Raw genomic sequence first — 26,119 nt, forward strand, 5'->3', positions numbered from 1 at the left:
AACTATAATAGGAGTATGCCACCTTCGGGAAACCAAAAATCTCAACTTACAATTACTTGTTGGTAGATACTCAGGGCTCACTTAATTCCTATAAATTGAGTAGTGGTACACTGAATCACTGAATGACAGAACATAGGCGAACAATTAATATTGGTATTATATCGAATTAATCCTTGGGTATTTAACAGCGTGCAACGATGATGAATATCGTAAGGAAGGGGGTAGTGGGGGGGGGGGGGTGGGTAGGGCATATACTTGTTTCCTAGACCCATAACATTTTCCTGTGATGAGAACCTTACACATGCGCGTTTTTGCACTTTCAAACTATCTGCCCAAACTGTTCGCTTGCTTCCCCACTATACTGCCCCACCGCAGTTCCCCATTGTGGAATAACTTTGTTGTGGTTTCACCGGGGGAGGACTCTCCCGTACTTTAGTGTTGTATGCAATTCATCAATTCATCAAACATGGTAACAGCTCAGAAAGTTGTAAAGACAAGTGGGGCAGTATCTGTGCACGAGCAGTAAGGAATTCGCTTCGTCATCGTATTCCTGAGGAGGCTGAGGGATTAGAGAAAGTACCAAACTACAAAATTGTCGACGCATGTATGCCCACGGCATACCAACCACGGCTAGCTGATACACTGTATTGCGCAACTTCAATTTTGGCTAGGTTCGACCTGTTGTTAGCACTACCCTTGGAAATTTCTGTTGCGGTACCTATAGTACTATTTACACAGAATCACGGAGAGGCATATATTCAAGGAAATCAAACCGTTCGTTGATCTGGAAAGGTTTGTGGTAGACAACAGAAGCCTAATCCAAACAGGCCCGATCTGTCGTTATTGCAGTGAGACTGTTATTCTAGAAAAAAGAACACAATTCGTTTATGAGAAATATGCCCAGGCCATCGCCGCTGGTACTGGTAGCCTAATTAAGGCTAATCGGGATACGCTGACACAGATCACACTATACATACAAATAGTATTGGCAGTAGCTGGTATAAGTAGGCCTAAGCTTAATGTGTGGCGCTATGCTATGTTTACCGTTAGTAAATTGGCTGATTTTACAATGTCATATCCTATCTGGGAGTTATCCTAGACTTAGCTATGTGCTGCCCTTCCTTCTATTCAGTATGTGGTAAGGGTTAAAGGCATTGAAGACTCGCCCCAAACTGTGTGCGGCCATCTGAAAAAGTTAACTTTCTGTTGCTTGCAAGTGACGTTTTGTTCGTGTCGTTACAAAATGCAGACAGTTATGAAACGTGATACCTTGTTATCTTTAGCTGGACCTGAGATGTCCATCGCTGTATCGTTTGTATACTGTGCTGTGGGTATTTACCGCAGCTGTGTGTACTGACTGTACTCTAGTGTCTAATTACCGACGGTAGCAAGCTGTGTGTGTATTTTCTGGGATCGATGGTGGTGTCTTACACTTCTGTTACACCTCAATAGAAACTAGGTCAGATTACCAGCATTAGACGTTTCTTTTTGCGAGAGTCTTCACACCCTTTAATTCTAGAAGGCTAGGGCCTAGTAGGTGCCTGAGAAAGTTGTACTTGCAAGTAGTGTGAATGGGTTTAAGAATGCTTTGGACAAGCACTTTAAGCATTGTAATCGGGTCTGAGTGTCTGTGTCGTCAGTTTTTTTTTCTCTCTCTATAGGGTCCTTGATGGGGACTTAAGTGTCCCTCCTGATCCTTTTTTCTACTAAACTAAACTAGGTATAAGGATTCGGTAGTGGAATGTACTGAACTATACGTTCACGTTGAAATGAAAGACACATAAACAACACTGATTTTTCATACTTAATTTTCCTTTTAATCAAATCTTTAAAAAGTTGCTGCAAAAGATAAAACAGAGATGGGGAAAGTCGTCATCATAAAACCACAAATACATTTGTAGGGTCTAAGGCTAGTGTCCATATGACACATGCACATTTCAATGATACTTTTAAGCATATTCAATGATACTATTAAGCATCTTCAATGATACTTGAACATTTTCAATGATACAAGATATTTAATGTCAAGAAACATTCCTGACACACTTTACAAAATAAATATATATAGCATCTTATTTCTTAACATTTTTCTTCCCTGTGGCAGATATATACTGTAATATTGAAAGAATGGGTGTGCTTGGCACTGCACTGAAATTGATCTTTCTTGGTATTACCCTGTTGGTAACGGTGATGCTTATAAGAACCCTGACGTTTCCCTCTCAACAACCAAATGTCGGGAAGTGTTCTCCGGAAGATGCGGATTTCATCAAGCTCACCGATGAGATGACGAAACACTTTCAGGAAGCTATTCGAATCAAGACCATCGCGTGGAGTAATACAGATATCATGCTCTCAGGGATATTAGATATGCACACGTTATTAGAAAGGGGTAAGTTTTTCGACAAACTGCTCAAGATATGTTGTCTTTCTAGTGATTCTATTCAAAGTATGGTCATACCAGAAGTGTGGTGAGGTTTTTTTTAACTACATATATAACTTGTATCTATCTTTTAAAGAGAAAATTTCGAATGAATATTAAGTTAACAGAAAGGTACAGAATCGCAATCATCTGTAGGCTGGACTTGACCTAAAGAGTGTAGAAATGCCGTTATCAATGTGTTCTTAATATTGGACATCATAAAATGGTGGGTGAGTGTGGGTTGACTTTGTGTTCATGAGTGCTTTATAGTCCATGTTATATCCAAGTGATTTACATCTACAGTAGTGTCGTCACGTGATACAGTGGCCATCTTGTTTTGTTGAACTGTGATAAATTACTTCACAGTTTTCTCTGTCTTAAGCGTTGTTTACAAAGATATATATGTCATACGTGTACAGGTTAACCAGGCATTCAACAAAACTGGAATAAAGTTAACTTACAACTAAAATCAAATAAAAAAAGTTCTCTAAAGTTGCTGGTTGGCTTTTTGTTACCAGGTTCGTCTACAGCCTGCGACATAGGCGTTATGTCTTTCACTGAGATGTCAGGTTGCAGTGGCGGCGGAACCGGGGGGGCTCAGCCCCCCCAATAAAAAAGTTGAGGGGGCAAATGCATGATAAGCCCCCCCAATATTTACCAAGGCTCCGAAACGTGCATCTGCCCATTTTTCAATGCATACTTGTCGATCTGTCCGATGCACACGTATACTCTATAGGTGTAATAATTTAAGTAATTGCTGGGGGACCCTCGGCCCGTCCCCTGGCTATAGACCACATTGTCACCCCAACCGCGTCTTCACGCCCCGTGAAAAGTGGAAGCAGTGAGTGTGAGTACCGGTAAGCGCAACACAATTTCGTCTTAGGCCAATGATTTTCCTCATTTCAGCCAGTTCTCCAACATCCCCTTACTTAGTGGCGGAGCGTCCATATATACAGTCAGGGGGCGGATGCCCCCCCCCCCTGACGGACTCAAATGGACTGCTGGCGCCCTTTTCAGCTTTTCACTACTTTTTACTTATTCGCGATTTTTGACTATTTTATTGCGCTCTCATATACCTATTGACATTTGTCATATTCTGTTGGTGTAATTTTCCGACGACACCTATTTATTCTCCGTTTATCTGCAAGTTAGCAAGGCCCCGGAGAGGGTCATTTCCTGCAATCTAGGAAGTATCTTTACTCAAAAATTTTCTGTACTCTCCCCGCCAACCTGTGGTGGCGCTCCGCTTAGATAGTGTCGAAAGCGCCCCTACAGACCATTCTTGCCCTCCCTGACCAATACTCTAGCTCCGCCACTGCCCTTACTACACTCAAAAACATCTTTGCGAGTACACTACGAGTAATAGCTACTCTTTTAAAAAACCATCGAATATACAAATTACAATGTTTTTACAGACTTTTACGTGCAATCTGAGAAATTGCAGGCGTGAGACCCATATTTTAGGGCTAGGTATTCGCAGCATTAAACACTCGGAAAGTGCCGTTTCCGGCCATCTGGGGGTTTGAAAAAACCCAAAATTTTCTTGTGCGCTCCGCGCCAACCGATGGTGGCGCTCCGCTTAGATAGTCTCCACACATTAGCCCCCCCAATGATTTTTCCGTTCCGCCGCGCCTGTCAGGTTGTGATCAGCTACCCAGACTTTATATACATACTATGCATGATATGCACCTGCATAATGTGCATGATATAAAAAAAGATAACAGAGTCTGTTTGTTACACAGCTATCTCATAAACCATGCAGCTATCTTCATAAGTTTAAGTGAATGTTAGAGAATTTGCTGTTATATAATTTGCATGTCTTTTCACTCGGCATTGCCATGGGCTTTGAAAACATACGACTAATACAGGATTATATGTAACTGCATGGCATTAGAGATATCATAAAAGTCTTAACGAAAATTTAGTGAAAGGAAATTGGATTATATTATTTATATTATAACAATCTTTTTGAGTACCAGGCTACCAGCCCTTACTTATGAATTAAAGAGGTGCTTAATTTTCCAAGACAAAATGACTAAAATGTATGTTTTGCAAATTTGCACTTCTTTACATATTCTCACAAGGAAGGGTAATTTGTGCTGTTACTGTACACAACATCATATTCAAGTTACAGTAAGCTCAAAAATGGATATTAAAGCAACATGGTTTGCCAAGATCACATGAAAATAAAGACAAAGGGCCTTGTTCTTACTGGAGTGGATCTCCTGTATGAGATCAATGTCCCAGTGTGAAAATGCTTTCACTGGCAATGCATGTGTTTGGAGGTGGGGGGTGGGGGGGGGGGGGGTGGGGGTCGCCGGTTGGTTTCTTTGATGTTATGATGAAGTTATGTATGAAGACCTACTTTTCTCTCAAAAATTCCATATCGATTACGTCCTGTATGTAGACATGGCAAGGAGACATTTTGGTCAATTTTTTTTTTCTTATTTGTTTTGGTTAATTATGATTAGATTATTCTGACCTATTTTAACTCCCCCCTCCCCTTTCCTCCCGGCATGTATGCCAGCATTTCCTCTTGTACACAGCTCAAAGTTAATCAAGAAAGAAGCCATCAATACGTATAGCTTATTGTACACGGTTGATGGATCAGATCCGTCCCTTACACCGTACATGCTGACCGCACACATGGATGTAGTACCCGTCGACCAGCAGGTATGGGATGTGCCACCATTCGAGGGACGGATTGTGGATGGCTTCCTATACGGTAGAGGTACCATTGACAACAAAAACAGTGTCATGGTAAGTGTTTTTATTTATCTTTCCTTTATTTTTAAAGTGCTCAGTCACAATTTTAGAGCCCTGTGTAGTACCATTGTACTCAGATCTCCCCCCCCACTTCCCTTTCCCACCCCACTCTCCACTTCCCTTCCACTTTCCTTTCCCTTTCCTACCCCACATACCACTTCCCCTTTCCTTTGCCACCCACCCCCACCACACCCAAACTCAACTCCTCTTTCCCCACCCCACCCCACCCACAACTCACTTTCCCTTTCCACTCCCATCCCACACTTCTCTTTCCCACTCCACTTTACTTTCCCACCCACTTCCCTTTCCCACCCCACACTTCCCCACCCCAACCCCACACTTCCCTTTCCTTACCCCATCCCTCCCCCTCCCATGTACCACACGGTGTTTATCATGTCTTACGTTTGTTACATTCCTGGTGTCCTTTCAGGGTATAATGGAAGCCTTGGAATTTCGTCTGAAGAGTGGTAACCTGCCCGTTCGATCGTTCTACATAGGACTAGGTTTTGATGAAGAGGTATAAGCAGCCTTCATACATTTTGTAAATTAACTCTGTAGTAAGCACAGATTCTGCATCTTGCCCATATGCCTTACATTTGTTGTGTGTGATAATCTCATTCAAAATCTGTTGAAATTTTTCGAAAACCTCTTTTCGTTTATGAGATATACACATTTGGAGCTTTGATAAATCTGGAAGCTCATTAAATATGTGCAAACTATGACATGGAGTGTTGCACTCATCAAAATTTCTTAATTTAGGCCTTAATAGTTTAACTCCTTATTACAATTTGAATAATGCGATGTTACCCTTTTCAAAAAGGCAATAAAATATTCAAAAAATTGAAGGACACTGACCTGTGGTCAGTGTCCTTGAAAAAATATTTCAAAAACAAAGGAATGAACATAACACAAAATCAGGCAGTCACTCCCTTTACATCATCAATGTGCATAATTAGCTAATGTTTATTCATACATAAAACTAGAATAATAAGAAAAGACTTGTAAAATAGTCAATCTTTGATGGATTTTGATGAGATTTGCAGCTATTTTTTATGAATTTTATTACCTATCAGAGTGATGAGGACACTGTTGATCATCGGTGTCCGTAGACCTTTAATGACAAGTATTCCCAGCATTCAAATGAAACTCACAGTGATGGTATTTGAAACCCAAATCCCATAACAAGTTACTAGACAGTTTCATTCTAAACAATGCATCAAAAATCATTTCTTTATCTTAAATTGTAATCTTACAGAGGGTTGATATTACTATGTGAAAGTGTCTGGCTGACAAAATGTTGAAAACCAACTGAAATCGGTAATAACTTGCCCATGATATCATTTGATGAAAAATCCAACAGCATGTCTAAGTGAGACTAGTTTGCAATCTTATGACTGACATTTTGTAGGTTTTGTAAACTTCCCCCCATCCCCCCCCCCCCCCCCCCCCCCAAAAAAATGCTGGAAAAACAAGCTGCTTCAAAGTCAGCTTTCAATAAATAACAAGGACATCCATTCTGTTAATAATAATAATAAATGCAAATTTATAAAGCGCCAATATCCAGAGGAAAACCAATGCTCAGTGGCGCTAGTGCTCAGGGAAGGCAGTCAATTAACCTAGGCCATCTGTTTCAGTACAGATAGGTAGGTAGCCTACTGTGACATTAGTATGACTATGTGTAGAAGGTTAATTCTTTTGTCAAATTAGCATTTATTCTACAATCTTTAATACGCAAATGATGAGCAAACAGATTAAAAAAAAAAAGGAAGACTGTTATGATATGACAGTGTGATGTCATTGATAGTGATATCATGAGAATTCTGTTGAGGTTTGCAAAACATGAATTTTTAAAGTGTTTTCAATACCTTAGAAGCTGTTTTCAGTTTTCTTTTTTTTACTAAAACCAGAGGCAAGGAATTATCCCCCCCCCCCCCAAAAAAAGAGAGTCATCTTTTAAATAGAAAGGGTTGAAATTTGACTATTTTTTAAAGATGATTTTCTTTTTCAAAGTCTGTATTTGTTTCTGTTTGCTTTTGGCAGGTGGCAGGATACCAAGGTGCAGGGGAGATAAGTAAAGCGCTGGCTGCTCGTGGTGTCCGATTGGAGTTCCTGCTCGATGAAGGATCGACAATCCTCAAGGGAGCATTCCGGGGGATAGAGTCTCCAATAGCACTGTGAGTTTGTTTTGCCTATGTTACCGTACTCAATCTCAGAGAGAAGAGCTGCACAATTTTTTGAATCCTTGAAATCCTTCTTTATGTCTTCCTTCAGGCAGGTGCACAAGCATTTCTTCTAAATCTAAGATAAGTTGTGCGCGAAGCATCCCTCGTTATATTTGGACCCACTGCTCATGAACTCTCCCTTGGGGAAGATCCCCACGGGATGAAATTTACATATTAAGTCATACCTTGTCTGTGGTTTGCATGCTTATGTAATCTACTCACTCACTTTAAACTGTATTTTCGTTTAGTATTCGCGTTATTTTTGTTTTAGAGTTAGCGTCGCAGAGAAAGGTGCAGTCACTTTAAATATAACAGTAGAAGCCATTGCGACCGGCCATTCTTCGATGCCGGGAAAAGAATCGAATCTTGGCCTCCTGGCAAAGGCTTTGTCCAGGTTAGTACGGAACTAGGGCTCCAATTTGCGGGTAAAGGTTCATACACTATTGACATTGTATAGCAAGACAGATGTTAAATGCTTTGAGCTTATAACCTTTGGTCTTTGTATCGGTATGCAGTCACTACTCTGCAATCACCATTAGCAAATTTTGGTAAGGATTGATAGGTACGATACTTCAAGCAATGTTAAGCATGACTCTTAGAAAATGAAAGGATCCTTCAATGAACTTTGACCTCAAAAAAATGGAGCACCCCTTAAACCCCATAGCTCAACAGTTATGATCGACCTTGGCAAAGACCAAGTAGAATAGACATATTTTACGAAGAAAAGAGCTTCATAACACCACCATACTGCCTCATAGAATAATAACTGCTAGATGACCTTTGACCTGTAACACCTAATCACTTTTTCCCATGCATATTCAAACATATCTTGTGGTTATAAATTTTGCTGACTCATGTTTTATGTGTGGTTTACATTCCAGTGCCTTTACACAGTAGAGGGCTTGATCTAGAATGAGAAGATATTAAATCAAGAAATTGAATAGAAATTACTGAATGGATAGGAACTTCATTTGAGTCTTGAAATTATAATTTTTTTAAAATAATTTTTTTACAGGATTGTTTCTAATCTTTGTTTAAACCAGACTGACACTATTGTTACAAAATCATTGATTCCATTTTCTATATGTAGACTTGAGGCAAATCCACACCCATCAATGTTTGGTCGAGGGCCGGAGAAAGGCTTAATGGAGGCCATTGCTTCAGAAGTGAGTATAAACAGTGCAGAGTCTACATACCTTGGCCCTCTGTCCCATGAGTTGTTGCTTAGAGGGTCAGACTATAACTGTCTCTCTCTCTATGTTAATGCTACATTAGACCAGATGAAAAATGAAGCTAATAAAACCATTTCTCTTTGAGGTGTGTATCAATAAAACACATATTGCACCAACATGTAGTTGTTAAATATTATCTGCGAACAAATATATAATTATACTTTTCCATAAATTTAAATATATGGTAGTATGCAAAGGAGCAGTCTCATATATGTGTTACCAAAATGTAGCCTAACACAACTGATCCTACTATATATATACTAGCCTAGCTGTTAGATCTGTCAACATTGTATACACTAATTCTCAGTGGTAGAGAATTTTTATATATTTTTAAGTGTGTCCTAAGAATTTATCATACTTAGGAGAAGGCTTTCTGAAATCTCAAAGTAAGCTTAGACATGGAGACTATACAGTTTAGCTGCAACATGGAATTTATTGGTTGCTACATTACACCAAAATCATTTTATGGCTGGCTGTGTATGTAATGTTTATTAGGTGACCAGAGGTCCCAATTTCTGGGCACAGTCCCTGGAATTCTTGTGCCAAGTACCTGGAAATATCGTGGATATTATGTTCTTTCCTAGGGTATATCCCTGAATTTGTAGCAAGACCCTGGATGATTTTAAATTGACCTGTTTGGCCTTACTTTTGTAAATCGAAGCAGTATGAATGTCAGCTATGAATGGTAAAGGTAACATCTGATTCAAATTTCTATGTGTTACTCCTGAGGTAATGTGGACTTATGTACATAAAAACAAGTAAAACAGGGAGCAAAAGTGTCCCCTTGTCCCCCATCCACCCCAATCCCCATTCCCCCCATACCCCCTCATTCCCCATCCCAGTGCCTGTAAAGAAGAATTGATCATTTGCAATTTTTGTTCATCATAACAGGCTGTGTTTCCATTGAAATTTGTTCTGACCAACCTGTGGTTCTTTGGTCCAGTTGTCAGCTGGTAAGATAGAATGAGCTGGAGAAGGGAATGAGGGCAGGGATGATGATGGGGCTGGGGGGGGGGTGAGGTGTTGCGGTTATAGGGCATGGGGTTTAAGTTGACAAAGAATTGGGATTTTCCAATACTGTGATGAATTGTATACCTTGAAATAAAAATTGTCAAATTTTCTTGCTTGTTTAATCATACTCCAGTTAATATTTTACAAATATTTCACTGACAGTCTTGTTGAAAGTATTATTCAGCTCAAAATCATTGCAAAATATTTGTGGTTCTCAAGAGAAAGAAAGAATAAAGAATTGTGTAATTTAAAATGGAAGAAAAGGGTATCGAAACATAGAACATAATTTTATCAAGCAATCCCGGCTGGATTGTTCGGTCATGGCATAATACATCAAATCCCACATCTGCTGATCGATAAAATATTAACTCAAACATGGCTTACAGATAATGGGCAGTCGTTTCAATCCCATTTTTTTGCATTCGTTTTAGGATCATGTCAATGAAGCCGTCAACAAATGCACTCATCAGGACTACTACTGCGGTTACCATGGTATCAGGGGGCACAAAGGTAAAATTTGTCATAAGTAAGACCACTCCTCATTCAGCTCATAATAAACAAGGTGTATTTCTTGCAAGATCTCATCATCCTTGGTTTACATATGATAAATTTAACTGTCATGAAGGACTTCCCCCAAAAAGTTATAAGCAAAATATGATTCCATTTGGGAAATATCACAGAGCTGTAAATTATCTTGTGAGGGTCAAATCATTTTTATGGAACATGGGGGGGGGGGGGGCGGGGGAGGGGAACCTCTAGAGGGTTAGTGGGAGGAAGATAGCTGAAAAAAAGAAAACACAATATTAATTGACTATTCCTTGGATTGTTTTTGCTTGTGCGATTCACCCATTTATGTGTGCTATTTGTTTCATATTTTCTATAAAATTATGCAGATTAATGTACTGGCTCCGTTAGGGTGGGGTATCGTTAATCACCGCATTCATCCAACACAGTCCATCGAAGAGGTAAGTGACGGCCCATGTCAGGAGGTAAATGTTTAGACTCATTTATAAGTGTAATATTAACTCCAGAAAGTAACAAGGTCGATGGAACTTTCTTATATAGCTGCACCTCTTTCTTAACAAACCATATCATACTGACATTTGATTGGATAACAAGCCATATCATACTGACATTTGATTGGATAACAAGCTATATCATACTAACATTTGATTGGATAACAAGCTATATCATACTAACATTTGATTGGATAACAAGCTATATCAATATCATACTGACATTTGCAAATGGTTGAGGCTTTTGACCAATTCCATTTTACCCTGTTGTTAATCTTGTTGGCCTAGAGTAACAAATTGTATTTTTTCAGGGACTTTTTGACATGCTGTAAAGCATTAAAAACAATTGCACACAAACATATTAAAACAAAGACTTGTTAGTGTGAATGTGCTTTCAGATATAAACAAGGTCTGCAGAACTCGTCTCTGGTTGTCATAGTAACTCTGAAAGGCTACAACACTGCTTTTTGCTAACACTCACAATTTCTATGACTTCTCTACACCCAAATGGCGGTCTGATTTTTACAACATTAAATGGAAAGGCTCTTGGAATGAAAGTTTTAATTTTGGAACCAGCATAATGTTTCAAATTCATTTGCACAGTTCTGCTCTAAAAGTACCTTTTTGTATTCAGTGGGTAATTACGGTATACATACGGAGTAGTATCGAAAAGCAATAGTTTCTGAGCGGTCAAAATAGAATTCTAGATATTGTCCCGGAAGGAAAATTGATTAATTTGAGCTTCTAGTTAATAGTTTTATTTGGCTTCTAACGTTTTGTCACTCAGAGAACTTACCAAGTTGGTGCTAATTTTAATAAAGTAGAAATTCATTACTTTGAAATTAAGGTTGTCTTGTTTTTACCAGTAACAAATAAATAGAATTATTATGGTACTTAAAAGATGGAAACAGCATCAGAAAGGTAATTAAACCAAACAAAGGCTTGAAGTGCTTGAAAGCATGAGAACCGAATATCGCTTTAGATTAGAAAAAGAATAAAGTTGAATACCTTGTAAAAATGGTATAAAGTCAAAGATCATATCATGTGCCTTACTTTTCATTTCTAGCCCATCTGTAGAAAATCTTTCTAACATTATTGCTCAAAGAATTAATTAAAGCGTTTCAGCAAATGCTTAGATTTTCATCGACACTTTTGCAAGTCCCCTGTCGACTAATGTGGAATAGTATATTAAATGTCTGAAATATTTAAGCATACCTTGGTGGAAATTGGAAACTTTGTGTAAAGCCCACTATAGTCAATGCGTGTGTATTGGGGATCATTTGAAGTATAAAATGGTTTAAAATACTGTTTTGACGATGGTTTCGGATAATTTGGTGATTAAATGTTGAATCACAAAAACCAGTGGCTGTCTGTCTTTGTTAACCAAATCAGTCATGTGACTCACATGCATGTTCTACCTCAGCGATATCACATGAAGTCAACAATAGTGTAACATAAATAAATCCTGTGTGTTTATATCGGCAAGTTGAACATGAAAACACCGAAACACCGTAGGCCGTCTGGTTTCGATATCTTAATGTCTGATCAACATATCGTAGCTAGGCATTTCATCATCACAGAGGTGATACCAGCAAGATGCATGTTAATGGAAATCCAGACCGATTAAACTTACAGTTCCTCAGAATTGTAGGTTTGGAAGGCAGAGGAAGGAGGTCGGTGTAGGTTAAGTGCTGAAATGTTCATTACCCTCAACAAAACTTTCTTCATCTGCCTGCGAGCTATTTTTTTTTGTATGAAAGCTATTTTTCGAAAATTGTTCTTCACTATTTTTATTAGGTGGTCAATTATGATAAGATGCTGGTCGGAGACGAGAGGGTGAACCTGACAAGGTATGCAGTGTGGGACATTGACCCCTCCCCCACCTCACCGTACGGGGATGACGTGTACGGGTACCAGGTGGTGGCCCGCAGCATCAAACAAGTCTTCCCCGATGCCATCATAGCACCATGTGAGTAGAACATAGCAAGTGTGTGAGAGATATGTTGGAATACCAGCTCTTCACTAATAACTTTGAGGTATTTGAACAACCCACAATGAGTTATAAGAGGAAGGGGGTGGTGGGTCAAAGCGGGCTATAACCCCCCCGGAAATATGAGATAAAGAATACTGTATTCTCCTAGTACCCTAAATGGTAGTGAAGACTTCAGAAAGTGGGACCAGTGTCATAGTTGTCCCCAGGGGCCCTGTCAGGGGGCTTTGGTCTGAACAGGCTGGTGCCAAAAACAAGCGCTTTATTCAGTTAGCTGTTTTAGAGTGATATTCCCCTTTCCACCAGATTCAAAGAATTGCTAGAATTATATTCTGTTGGACGTTTAAGTAGTTTTTCGGTTTGTATAACAAAGTATACTTTAATTTCTGGTAGTTAGCTACCACAGTTAATGTCACTCATAGCTTAAGCCGAGATACTAATATGCAAAGTAGGCTAGGCTAAATAACTGTACTATAATAGTGTGGTAGGTCAAAATCATATGTATTTGTTTTAAAAAGACAAAAGAAAAAATAGACTTTTGAAAAATAGAATTTGCGAAGTTTTGAAAAAGTTTTCCTACCTCTCTCAATGTCATACTCATTTCGGATCATAAAAATAATGGCATCTTGTTTCGATAAATCAGTGACTTGATTTGATATTAATTATTCATGTTATTTTGATGATCTCCAACAGCTGTCATGATAGGAAACACCGATACAAAGTTTTATTGGAACATGACGGATCAGATCTACCGTTTCTGTCCCACGCTGATGGTGCAGAGTGACTTGGCCCGATTCCACGGCCTCAACGAGAGAATGAGCTTGAAGAACATACAAGCAACGGTGAACTTTTACTATCACGTCATGGCAAACGCAGACTCAAAGGAGGTCTTCTCCAAACATGCCCATACTGATGAACTGTGAAGTCCTTAGTGGATCCAAATCAGCTTGCCTTCTCTACCATTGCCCAGGATTTTACAATTTAGAGTGTCACGTTTGTGCCATGGATGGATGAATGTCTTAATGAGGAATGTGAACAAAGTGTTGGTTTGTTATTGGTAAATCATATGCTAAAGAGAGAACCCCACCCCTCCCCCACCCCTCCCCTCCCCCAAATAAATGGTAAGAAACAACAGTCGTTGATATGTAATAAAGGTATATATGGATACTTTGTTAGTAACTATATAATATGCAACAATGAATTGAATGCAGTATCTAATTTAATAATTTTGTCTGTTACTACCAATTAAAGTGCATGATAGTTTGATATGGAGTTGCCTAATGTAGTGACTCTTGTGTGAACACACATGTGTGTGTGTGTTTTTATATATACTCAATGAGGTGAATATTTAGCATATAAAAGGTAAAAATAAGAAAAAGTATGGATGTGCCTTTCATAAAAAAGTTTTATCATCATCTCGTTTTAACTAATAAAGCAGGGTATAGATTGTAGATATGTATTTTGTTTCAAATATCTTCACCATATCTATCAAATAAAGTAACCATGGTAATAGGGCTATTCATGAATGTCAAATTATCTAGGTTACCTAGCTAACTCTACAATGGCACTGGTTAGTTGGAAACCATGTCAGGTTCGCTGCACAAGTGATATTTAGTGAACGTTTAACTGGAATATGTACTTTATAGGTCTGTGGTTGTCTTGTGAAATATATGCCAAAGACATAACTTTATATTCATATTAATTGATTGCAAATAACAATGTCTTTCTTCCGATTACATGTCGTAACAGGATTTCTGTTTTCTATCATTTTTTTTTTGAGAAAGAAAGGTGCAAGTTAAAATTGTTTACAAGATTTATTCATACGGTAGATTATGAGGTAACTAAATAATTTTCAAATCTTCAAAAGACCTATAGCAACTTGTAACCAGCTGTCAAGTGTTTCTTTGTTATTGCATAACATTAAATATGCCTATGGTCATCCTTTAATAAACACTATAATTGTTAAAAAACACTATAATTGTTAAAGAAAACACTATAATTGTTAATAAACACTTTAAATTGTTAAAAATCGCTATAATGGTTGGGTGCTTCTAATTCATACAAAGAAATGATTTGTTTTGAAAAGCCTATTTCACAAACCTGACCCGGAGCAAAGGAATGCATCATGAAATGGTCACAGTATTTCAGAACTCCTCTTTTTTTTTATTCCTATGAAGTTTTGTAATAGTTTTATGAAATCAATGATAACTTTGCAACAATTTTAATTATGTCAACAATAAAGATTAAAATCTGTTCAGATCAGTAAATTAAAAAAATCATCTTCAGTGTTCTCTGTTGTTGAGTCATTTTCATCCGACTGGGGTCTCAAGAATGAAGGAGCCTCAAAAACCAATGGAATAAATCAAAATATTTTTGACATGAGGGAGAGGGGCAGATGGGGGTGGGGATGGGGGATGGGGGGAGTGAGATGGGGGATGACCATTTCAAAGCAATGATTTTCATGCGAAACCTGCTTTGAGATCTTGCACAGCCTTTGCAAATTGTGGTTTCAGATATGGTACCCAATTAACTTTCATTTTTCTCCCCAATGTTAAACTATACTTCTCAGTGGCACTTCCAGTAACACTATAGGTATAATGGTATCAAGCAGTAAAGTGAAGATCACTGATAAAACACACAACAAAATGAGCGAGAAGACAAAAAGAAGAAACAAGGCAGATTAATTAGAGAAAACCTCTTGGTGTTATTACAAAAACCAAAATTGGACAAAAAAACAAAATTAATTCTAAATCATTGGTTTTGATCTCAAAAACTCTAGAAATTTCATAACTGATTGCATAGCAGGTATTCTAATCCAAATTCAAAGACAAAAAATGAAGGATTTCTTGATTAAGGACACTTGATTTTAATATGATTCCAAAAGTTCAAAATATGGCATACAAATAGAGCTTACTAAAAAAAACTACTGGAAGTGTTGAGAAAGACATTTACATACAATATGGAGATGTGTGTGTAATTACTGTTCTGTGTGTGTCTGTGTTTGCTTAACATTAGCGGGATCCTTTTAGGCAAAGAATTCAACAAGTCTTTATTTATTTTAGCAAAACTGATTATTTGAAATTTCTATGATTATTAATTGCCCTACACATCAGTCTTTTGCCTCTCGGGGTGCAAGCCTTTTTGTTGCTCTATCAAGCTTGCACACTAAGATGGGGATAAACTTTCAGTTTGTAAAATACAGGCAGGATTGAATTTATTGGAGGAAATTCAACAGATTCAGATATATATGTTAAGCTTAGGCACCAATTTACCCATATGGTTTTTGTATTAGGATACAAAAGGCTAACGAAAAAATGTGCATTTCTTAACATCTTGATAGATAAATCATGCATACTACATACAAGAAATTCCTGTTTTTTAGAAGTATTATGCTGCAATTATCTTTTGAATTTTTGAAATATTGAAAAACCGAAATTGATTCAGAGAGTGTATACCAATATCAAAAACACTTCTAAGGCACTTTGTGAAGGTACAAATTCATATCAAAATAGACCATAACGTAATTTTTGAACAACTTGATAGATTAATCATGCATACTACCTACAAGGAATTCCTGTTTTTTACAAGTATCATGTTGCAATTAATTTTCTTTTGTTTTTGAAATATTGAACAGCAGAAAGTGTAAAGTGTATACCAATATCAAAAAAACTTCTAAGGCACCATGTGAACGTACAAATTCATATCAAATTAGACCATAACGTAAAAAATTCAAGATGTGTTTAAACAAAAAGGCTACTTTGCCGGTAATTGTCAATCAACTTTTCAGGATGATCATATTCATTGTTAGACATTTAAATGGTTTGTGTTCTATCATGCATCAAAAATCATATTAAAATTCATCAATCTGTAATGACTATAGAAAATGTTAACATGTAGCTGACAAGTTTCCAAGATACCTCTTTTTTACTGGATGTTCCTGCTTTTCCCAATTTTTGTTTAAATATAATAAGAAGAGCCAACAAAACCAAACTAATTCTTGGCAGTGGCAGACTTCCCTAGGCCTGGCAGTGAAACAAGTAACCAAGTTCTAACACAAAGACCAAAATTTGGCTACCAAGACGAGAAAAATTCTACCTTTCTAGAAAATGCATAGGCTCTATATGCAAATATCATTTTATCTCCATGGAATATAACTTGTTTAAATGTTCATGGCTTTCCTATCCCTATAGAGCAGCACATTGTTAAACACCTCCCCTCATCCCCATATCAAACCTCCCTCCCCCCCATCAAAAAAAAAGAACAGAGGTAGTTTCTCCCTGAAACTATAAACAAGGACCAGCATGAATGCCCACAAATGATCTTTCCACAGAAATAAAAGTGTGAAAAATTTTGCCTTGTGAAAAAGGAAAAGTCCTACTTGACAAATGGAGACGAAAAATGATTTGGAGTTAATATACAAATGGTTATCGCACAAAGATAATAAGGTTAAAAGATTATATATTAATTAATATTATATAATTGACCTTAAATAATGAACCGAATCTCATGGGAAATTGGATAATGATGTTAAGAAAACGGAAGAAAAAAAAAGTATCGAGGACGACATGCCTCCTTAAAAAGTTATGGTTTGATCGTGTTTGCGTCATACTGTATTGCCGTCGACAAACGTCGGGCAATTTTATCTTTCTTATCAAAACTACAAAGAGGAGACTTGTATAACAAGACATGATTTCTCCACACGCCCCCCCCCCCCTTTCTTGATCTTTTCACATTAAAATGTGATCTGTAAGATAACAATACGCTTAAGCTAAGTATAAACCAAGACAGAAATATCTACATAAATGAAAAGTACGATCATATTTGCTTTTTTTTTTTTTATCTCCTCACCATCTTTTGTCGAAAGAAACTACATTAATATAGGTTGCAATGACCATGCACAATTAGAGATCAATGAATTTCCACACTTTAAACCGATCTGCTCAAGTAATAAAATCTTGCTTGCAAACGTTCTGCGTTCAATTGTTTTCGAACGTTGCTCCCATCGATAGAAAAGAAAAATTTTAGCATTTTACCCAAAACTGAGAAAGTGGTAAAAATTTGGTCAATTCTTGTGCAGCAATCACTTTTGGACTACTTTTGGTTATTTATTTGTAGCTTCTGGTCATAGACTTGATGTAATTTATAGAGAAATAGTTACTGCTTCGTATACTAAAATGATTCGATTCGTTTGTACACACTACTACCGAAACCAAAATTCTGCGGAAAATAACACTGTAAAGCTCGTCCGTCTTTTTTGTTTTACTCGATGGGATAACATGATTTTGCTTCCTGATCCCTTCGGTTATTATAGCACCATAAACAAACAGCAAAAAAAGCTTTTATAAGAAAGAATTAGATATCCATTTAGGATATCGATGCAGCATGTATTGTGTTGTTTTTATCATATGAAAGAATTGTATGTTTTTAAACTGAAAACGTCAAGGTAAAAGAACTTGTAAGCTAAAGCACACTAATGGGGGTCGAATTTCGAACCTCTGGTCCCTTTCTACTCCAGGGAATTTGATTCTACAGCTGAACTAGACATTTCCTCCTTCTTCATCATCTTCTTGTCAAGACCTTTGACAAAATGAAGGTTTTTTCTACTGAAATATTCAACAAAACAAAACCATACTTGATCCTTCTCACAAACCTCGAGAAAGATGAAAAACAAAAGTAATCACTATTTTCGTCCGCGTGCAGATATTTTCATTTCTGATTTTTTTTTTGGCCCTTTTGCTTTCGTCTTTTTCTTCTGCAAAAGATGGGCTTCCCAAAAAAATCTTTATATCTGTCATTAAGAGCAAGATATTCCAAAGAGGCTCTGCGAGCCTCAGAACGACCGCTAGATTACTGAAACTTCTGGGCTTTTTCGACTCGAGATATGTTCAGACGATGGATTCGTTATAAAGGACTATTAAATAGAAAGATTGAGCTTTGGTTACAAGATAAGAGATCAAGTTTGTGACCTTAAACATGGTAAAATAAATAACTAGCACTCGGGGGTGGGTGTGGGTGGGTGGGTTGGTTGGTGGGTGGGAGGGGATGTAAGAAACGTTAGTGCTATAATCTATTACATTCTCGGTAATGCGTCGCCTGGTCTTGTATGTGTATAATGGCGGCCTCCATCTGCATGTTAAGCTCGGCGATTTCGTCCGTTAAGTCTGTCAGGGTGTTCTGATTGTCTACAAATTTGGTCTCCATGGCTGGCGTAAGAAATGAGAAGTGGAAAAAGAAAAAAAAGGGTCAAAGTTGATTGCCTTCATTTTGACTGTTTCTTGTTGGACAATTTCTTTACAGACTAGAAAAAAACAAACAGGAATAGTTAAAACCTTTATTATTAGAACAAACATGTTGATTTATCGGTAACATTGACTTGAAAACTACCAAAGCCAGAAGAAGATGGCCGATGATTAGATCCGCCGGCTTGTTGGATTAACGACAAAACTTAAGAGACATAAGAAAATATCGTCGAGGTAAGATATTAGTTAAATATTTTAAGTCCACTCGATACAGAGCTCCCTGGGCTAGTAGCATTTCGTTACGAGTAATGAAGAAGAAGCGGAACGAGTCTTGGCGACCTTACTGTTAGAATCGGAGAGAATCAGTAATTACTTGAGCATTCAACTTAGAAATGACCAAAAAAAAGACCAACTCGGGATTGTGTCTAATAGCTTGTTCAATTTGCAATGGCTGGCAAGTAAGGGACGTGGCCTCAGTATCACAAGTCCTGTTCTCTACCTACTCAGCTTTCCCGCCTCTCCGTGATGACCATCCCTATTTAGGTGTATCCGGGCAGGGGGAGGGTGTGGGGGGAGGGGTGTAAACCCCTCTTTTGAACATCACACAAAAATATTAAAACATGTTTTCATCACAACCTTGTGTTTAAACCTCATTATAGCTTAATTAATTGGATAAATATGCCAATGAATGCAAAATTTGTTGCCCCATCTAAAAATCTGAATTTTTTTGTTTCTGGAGAAGGACACCTAGAAACTCTTACACAGGAGTCTGCTTCAAAGGTCAATCCCACCTCCCCTCCCCCCTCCCCCTCCCCCCTCCCTACTTTCAAAGGTCTTAGATCTGCCACCCACTATTAAAGCATTTCTGTGGATAACAAACATGCCCCTGTAACTTACAAGAAAATTTTGCTGAACAAAATATTTACCTTGCAATTCCTCATACTGCTGCTGGGCCCTCTCTTTAAACTTGGTGGCCATCTCCAGCAGGGTCCTGGACCTGTTACGAGCCAACTCCGTCTCGTGGGCCTTCATAAATATCTGGCCGGCTGTTTTATTATATATATCTGCCAGCTCGCCCGCCTCCTGTACATGAGCAAATTAAAAAAATGTGGGGGGGAAATAAATAGCATCTGTTAATAGATGGATGCATTGAAAGGCTTCACATGATACTGGATTATCACCCAGTTTCATAATGAATATTTTTACAAAGCTTAAAGATGTTCAAAGTTCCATTCCACCACCTTGGTTCATACATCGAAAATTATTCAATGATATATTAGGATACCACAAAACAACTACGGCACTACCGATTCTGGATTAAACATCAGTCTTGGAGCATGAGTTGGGTGGGGATATTGCTTTATCTCACATGAGATCTTTCTTGATAGGGACAATTCTTATCTACAACCTCTGGCATGGTTCTTAGCATTGAATGACAAATAGAACCCAATTCTAACATTAATTCCCAATTCTAACATTAATTCCCAATTCTAACATTAATTCCTAATTCTAACATTAATTCCCAATTCTAACATTAACTCTGTACAGTTTACAGACAAGTGTTTCAGATGAAGATGTTGCACTGAACCAACAAAATGTTGCATCAAATTGATCAACAACAACACATGCACAGGTAGAGGTCTCTAGGTACCCTAGTCAATTGCCTTTCTTCGTACTAACGGTTAAGCCTAGTGGACCGTTCCATTTCTTCATTATTTTGGAGTGAAACTTGGCGATAAGTGGAACATGGCTATGAAAGGCAACAGGCTACTTCCAGTTCCGTCTGGTGGTTACCTGTTGGACTAAATCGGCCGTGTCCGAGGCATCTTGAGCGGCTAGGGTGGCCTCGTCTATCTTCGCCTCGTTGTCTATAAACCGACCCTGGACGTCCTGAAGCTGTCTCTTCATGGCATCGATCTTAGCCTGGAGGTCGTCGGCCTGAGCACCGGCAGCTTCTGCCTCTGATGTGATCTGAATCGATACAAAGATGCAACATAAGTTAGAAGGAGATGAATAATCTCAGAGATTTACATGTGATCATCTTCGACCTCTTCTTTTTTTTTTGAGGTCACCTTCATTTGCATCTTCCCTTCCACCACGATACCCCAATCTGCCTACCTCCCTCCAGTTTCGGTAATTTCCAGAAAGAAATACAATCTCCAGATGTTTTTCAGGAGGGGTAAAATAAAAAACAGACGATAAAAAGGTGGTCTATGTAGAGGTTGTGTATAAACTGGAAACCGAAGTCATTTCTTTAATCTAGCTAGCATATTTTCCAGATATAATAATTTACAGAAACAAATGGTTTTGCTCTACTGTATTCTAGCAATACTTGATAACCACACTTATGAACACAATCCAAGAAATTAAACTTTTTTTTAAAGGTAGCTAGAAAAGAGTACAAATGACTATGAAAACTCCACTCGGTCCTAGTTTATGTCTGCATCTGTGTTCATTTCTTTTGAATTGCAAGGATATTCTTCAGCCTTGATCTACACCACACACATCCCATTCCTACCATTTCAGTTGCTTCCGATTCTAATTTTTTCACTGTACGGTGTTACCCAATGCAATCTTGTCTGATTTGAATACAGAATACAGAGACCTGTGACTTGGCTCATCTCTGACAATAATGAACTGTTACCTAACGAGCATTCCCTTCCTACCTGTGTGATCTCGTTTTCTGCCCTGCCGATATCTTTGTTTGCTTGCTTGATGGCCGCATCAGCCTCCCCTTGCGCTTCAGCAGCTTCTTCTAATGCAGCTGCTACTCCCTCCGCAGAGCTCTTGACTTCTTCGGCAAAGTCCCTGTCGCAATGAAATCATTCAGATAATTCTAAGATCAGTCACGGCTGACGATTGATGGATGTCTGTTCAAAACGGGGGAAATCACCCGCCAAATACTTTGATCTCCACCCCTACTTTTGTCCCTATCATGCCATTTCAGTTGTTTGGTCAAGCATTCTTCAACCAAGATTAAACTCTCCTGTTGAAGGCCAGTGCATTAAATGTATTTGTGAAATACAGAAGATTACCCAAAACGACACGTTTCAGTCCCAAAATTTATTACAAAATTCCAAGGTAAATGCCATGTATGTTACAAAAATCAAACTATGCTAGAAAGCACTTATCCGGGAGTTTTTGCCTATTCCTCCCAATGTTTCTTCATCAGACCTCTACCTCTGCCTCAATCATCATTTTCCCTTTTTGAGGTCACCATAACCCTAACATTACTGAGACTTGAATGGTTACTAGAATGGGATATGCTATGTTGTGCTTCCCTCTAACTAAATTCATTGAAAAACTTATCCCTATCGCTCGAAAATGGCCTCACTGCCACACTGGTACGGACCCTTGTTTGCTCTGTTAGAAAGGAGGGGAGGGGGGGGGGATGGGTAGTCCTACCACTATTGAGGGATGGTTCACTTCTATGAATCAACAAAGCCAAAGTAACATTTTTAGCTCTTGATAGGGGCGGCGAATGGAGGGAGGGGTTTCGGGACAGAATCTGTGATTGGGGTGTGGCGTTTCCTGGACTTTAATCAAATACTAATTACTGGTCAATACCTCGCTTTGTCTGCCCTGGCCTTCAGTTCTTGGACGAGTCGGAGGTCGTCCCTGGTTTCGTTCAAGATGTCGTCGATGTTCTTCAGTCCTGCCACCGTGTCTTCGATCTGCTCGGCCAATTCTAGGATAAAAGGAGATTGAGCGATAACCACTGATCTTCTGTTTTTGTTTTGGTATCTGTCAAATTTCATAAACCGTACTAAATGTATCGCTTGGGGTCCATCAAGCCCTTGAAAAGCCCCTCCTCCATTCCACAATTGTGGAGGGACTGCTCAGACTTAACATGCCACTGTCTCATCAAATGTACTTTCAAGAGGACTGTGCAAAACAAAGCACATACAACCTTTATTCTGAGCAAAACACCATAACAATAAACAGGTCTATATACACCCATACACCATATAAACATCAATAAAATTTTATCTTGATTGTGCTGTGGTATCAAACACTTTACAAATGTTGGATTTTTGGACATGGTGTATCCTTATACAACTCCCTTACAGAATTTGTTTCTAAATAACCACCTACAAATGTCAGAAAGCATTTCAATCATGAATTAGTCACCTGGCAACACAAATCTGATTTTTTTTTTCATAGGAATAAGCAGAACAAGCTTATACATTAAATCTTTATTTGTACACATTCTACACATTTTGAGCCCATCAACCCTCTCCCTCCGTTTTCAACCGAGGGAGATGAAGAAATTACAGGATGGCAAAATGAAATCGGTTCGTCGAATGGCAAAATGAACGTTGTCGGAACCATCGTTCTCTGATCAAATACCTTTGATTTCTTCCGGTGTTCTTGACATTTGGGTGCCCAGGGCCATTTCTGCTATATCTCGGATACTGTCCGGATGAGCACGGTTTGTCAGCAGGAAGTCCATGATATCTTCAATGAGGTCTGTCAGGTTGGTCTTGGCACCCTCTGCGTCCATCTTGGCCTGTAGGGAGGCATCGTAAGCCTCTTGAGCAATCGCCAGTGCTTCTTCAGTGTTAACCTGGAGATCCTTTACCTACGAAATCCCAAGCGAAAACAATCAAACAAAATAACGATAATGCTTTCGGCGTTCCCTTATCTGTGTGTTCTATCGCTATGAAGCAATTCTCATTCATCTCCTACTGGAGTGATTGCGCTGTTCGAAATATATCATGAATGTCGACGCTGGACTGTGATAGGCATTCCTCACATTTCAAATCTAGTCCTATCGATCAAAATTCATAGGATTTTGTCCCCTCGAATGATTTGAGTTTGGTCTTCATGTCAAATTGGCAGGCCTTAAGAAGAAGTGGGTCAATGTGAGAGCCACAGGATCAATTTGGGGAACCAAGAAAAATATTGAGGCCAGAGAAAATATGGAATAAAAGAATAGCATAATATTCTAATTTTTTATGACATATGTAAGGAAACATGAAAAATGCAAAACATGGGGTGGGAGGGGGGGGGGCCCTAAAGTGACCACTTCTTTTGCTTTTTATGTCTCCAAAGCTGTACATATTATATAATTTAGTCTGACCATGTTACAGTTCTTTATCATCTCCTAAGACTGACGATATTTAAACTTTTCTTTTAAGATTACAACAACTCATAAAACTAGCAATAAAACACAGGATACTCACATCTGTAAGGGTATTTTCGGACTCCTTCAATTTCCTCTCAAATTCCTTTTCGGCTTCCTCTGCCCTCTTGAGAGCATCTTGAGAGGTAGTTTTTGATCCGGTACATCCCAGACCGCCACAGTAACCGCATCCTGCTCCACCACAAGCACCGCACTCATCGCCAGGTGCACCACAGATCTGTAATCAAAACAATCAGTTTAGTGAGATCTGCCCAAGGTTTTCACAATTTCACCCCTGGTGACCACAAATGACCTTTGACTTCCTCAAAAACAATAGGCTTCTTGTACTCAATGTGGTACTTCTACACCTTCCGACCCTCGTTTCTGCAGATATCGTGTTTACGAGCTGGGCGTCACAAACACACACACATGCACACCCACACATATATGCCATATTGAATGCAAAGGTTACTATTATCATCGAAACCAAAACCAGTTTTAGTGGAATCATAGCATCCTTCGTTTCTTCCGACCATAAAATAACAGAGTAAAAAATAAAATGAGAGTTCCATATACTTGCAGTAGTGCTGCAAACTGACCACCAAGACAGTCACTTAATACCCCATTCAATGACACAACAGCACTCTTGCTATAATGTAGATTTCATCAGTAATTGTTTTTGAGGGCAAAACTGCACAATTTCAACCTCTCTCTGATACCATTATGATGGAAAATGTATCTAGGACCTACACAAATAGGTGGATACTTAGGCATATCTCTCCAGGGAAAGACATTTACAATATGTGACGCATGATGACTGTTAATAGCCTTAAAAGACCAAGACTGTCATTTTCAATTCAGCAACAATTTAACGGAATAAATATGCCCATCCAAATATCATCCGTTATGACTGCATCTCCATTTAAATTAGTTTATTTCCATTATTCTATCTGATAATTACTAAGGCTATCTAAAATCTTTGTCCCTAGACCCTCACTCTCTTATCCCTCACTCCCTAATCCATCTCTCTCTCCAAATCCACCTCTTTCCCCCCCCCCCTTGCCCCTCTTGCTTTCAAATTCACTAACCCAATCACCTCTCTAATTTCTGGTAAACCCTACAGACACATGGGTAAAAAGCCTGTTAAGTTCTCCCCTACTATATGACGCCGATCATCATTATTTAGGTCTTACTTCTTCGTTCAGCTCGGCCAGCCGGCCTTCCAGTCCGGTCAGCTGATTCTCGATGTCGTCTATTCTGCCGTTGTATTCGTCTTTCTGGTCCTCCAGGTCTGATTGCCGCTGAGCTAAGATGGCCTCCACCTCGGCTCGGACCGTGGACGACTCGTCCACGAGGGCGCTGGCGTCGTCCACTCGGCCTTGGATCGCACGAGATTCGTTCTGGCTCTTCAGGATGTTGTTGAAAGCCCCTGATTGGCGAAAAAAGAAAAAATGAAGAAAAGAAAACGGTTATGAGAGATAGTTGCTATTGTAAACACAATTAATGCATTAGACAAATATGACCTACAATACAAAAAATACATATTTACACAAGAAACAAAATTAATAAGATCAAACAAGTTCCCAACCCCCCCCCCCCCACCTTCCAAGACATAATGCTGCTGGACACTGGACTCATTTTGGCTTTGGAAAAGCAATTTCTTTTGTCCAGTAACCCTATGATGTCACTTTAAGGATTAAACTGATTTATTTCCTTTGAAACTAAAATATTTTTTTGTTTCTTTTACCACCTACCATGCAAATTCAATATGTCTTTTCAAATCTTGACCAAAGTTTCAATTAACATTGTTTTACAATCTTTAACATTTTCACACTATAACCTCTGCTCATCCTTTGACCTCTTTTATTCTTTTCTTTTACAATACTTTTATATATATTGTGACGTTACCATCGATATTTGTGCTTTCTACTTCTACGATGGTTGCCTTCAGTCTCTCTGCCTCTTCCTCCAGGTCCATGCAGTCCTCCTCGATGGCGTCTAACTCACGATTGGCCCTTGCATCTCCGTCGTCCAGGTCCGCCAGATTTCGGTTCAGTTCCTTAATTTTCTTGCCGAATCGCTTCAATGTACCCCTGGGA

The 26,119-nt window shown here is 38.7% G+C and overlaps 2 protein-coding genes across 5 annotated transcripts in view; one reads left to right on the forward strand and one right to left on the reverse strand.

The window, feature by feature from the left end:
* The first annotated feature begins 642 nt into the window (after positions 1 to 642).
* On the forward strand, positions 643 to 14,435 carry LOC139962151 (N-fatty-acyl-amino acid synthase/hydrolase PM20D1-like). Of its 3 annotated transcripts, none has more exons than XM_071962092.1 (12): positions 643 to 792; positions 2,105 to 2,389; positions 4,947 to 5,179; positions 5,616 to 5,702; positions 7,226 to 7,359; positions 7,679 to 7,801; positions 8,498 to 8,573; positions 9,531 to 9,592; positions 10,082 to 10,160; positions 10,544 to 10,615; positions 12,464 to 12,635; positions 13,350 to 14,435. In XM_071962092.1, the coding sequence occupies exons 2-12, from the start codon at positions 2,128 to 2,130 to the stop codon at positions 13,577 to 13,579; spliced, it is 1,530 nt and encodes a 509-aa protein (XP_071818193.1). In that variant the 5' UTR covers positions 643 to 792; positions 2,105 to 2,127; the 3' UTR covers positions 13,580 to 14,435. The 3 variants fall into 3 exon arrangements, with proteins under 3 accessions (XP_071818193.1, XP_071818194.1, XP_071818195.1); XM_071962093.1 differs by having other exon boundaries at positions 727 to 848; XM_071962094.1 differs by having other exon boundaries at positions 789 to 917.
* A 905-nt stretch (positions 14,436 to 15,340) lies between these two features.
* LOC139962150 (laminin subunit beta-1-like) overlaps positions 15,341 to 26,119 on the reverse strand; it is an 80,197-nt gene continuing 69,418 nt past the window's right edge. For both annotated transcript variants that reach the window (XM_071962091.1, XM_071962090.1), the window contains 9 exons: positions 25,929 to 26,113; positions 25,214 to 25,449; positions 24,082 to 24,258; positions 23,246 to 23,477; positions 22,463 to 22,583; positions 21,562 to 21,703; positions 20,690 to 20,866; positions 19,822 to 19,978; positions 15,341 to 18,859 (listed from right to left, as the gene is read on the reverse strand). In XM_071962091.1, coding sequence (XP_071818192.1) covers positions 18,717 to 18,859; positions 19,822 to 19,978; positions 20,690 to 20,866; positions 21,562 to 21,703; positions 22,463 to 22,583; positions 23,246 to 23,477; positions 24,082 to 24,258; positions 25,214 to 25,449; positions 25,929 to 26,113 — 1,570 coding nt within the window. In that variant the 3' untranslated portion in view covers positions 15,341 to 18,716. The remainder of the gene's footprint in view (positions 18,860 to 19,821; positions 19,979 to 20,689; positions 20,867 to 21,561; positions 21,704 to 22,462; positions 22,584 to 23,245; positions 23,478 to 24,081; positions 24,259 to 25,213; positions 25,450 to 25,928; positions 26,114 to 26,119) is intronic.

The sequence above is a fragment of the Apostichopus japonicus genome, chromosome 20 (assembly GCF_037975245.1).
Source record: "Apostichopus japonicus isolate 1M-3 chromosome 20, ASM3797524v1, whole genome shotgun sequence".
Classification (NCBI taxonomy): domain Eukaryota; kingdom Metazoa; phylum Echinodermata; class Holothuroidea; order Aspidochirotida; family Stichopodidae; genus Apostichopus; species Apostichopus japonicus.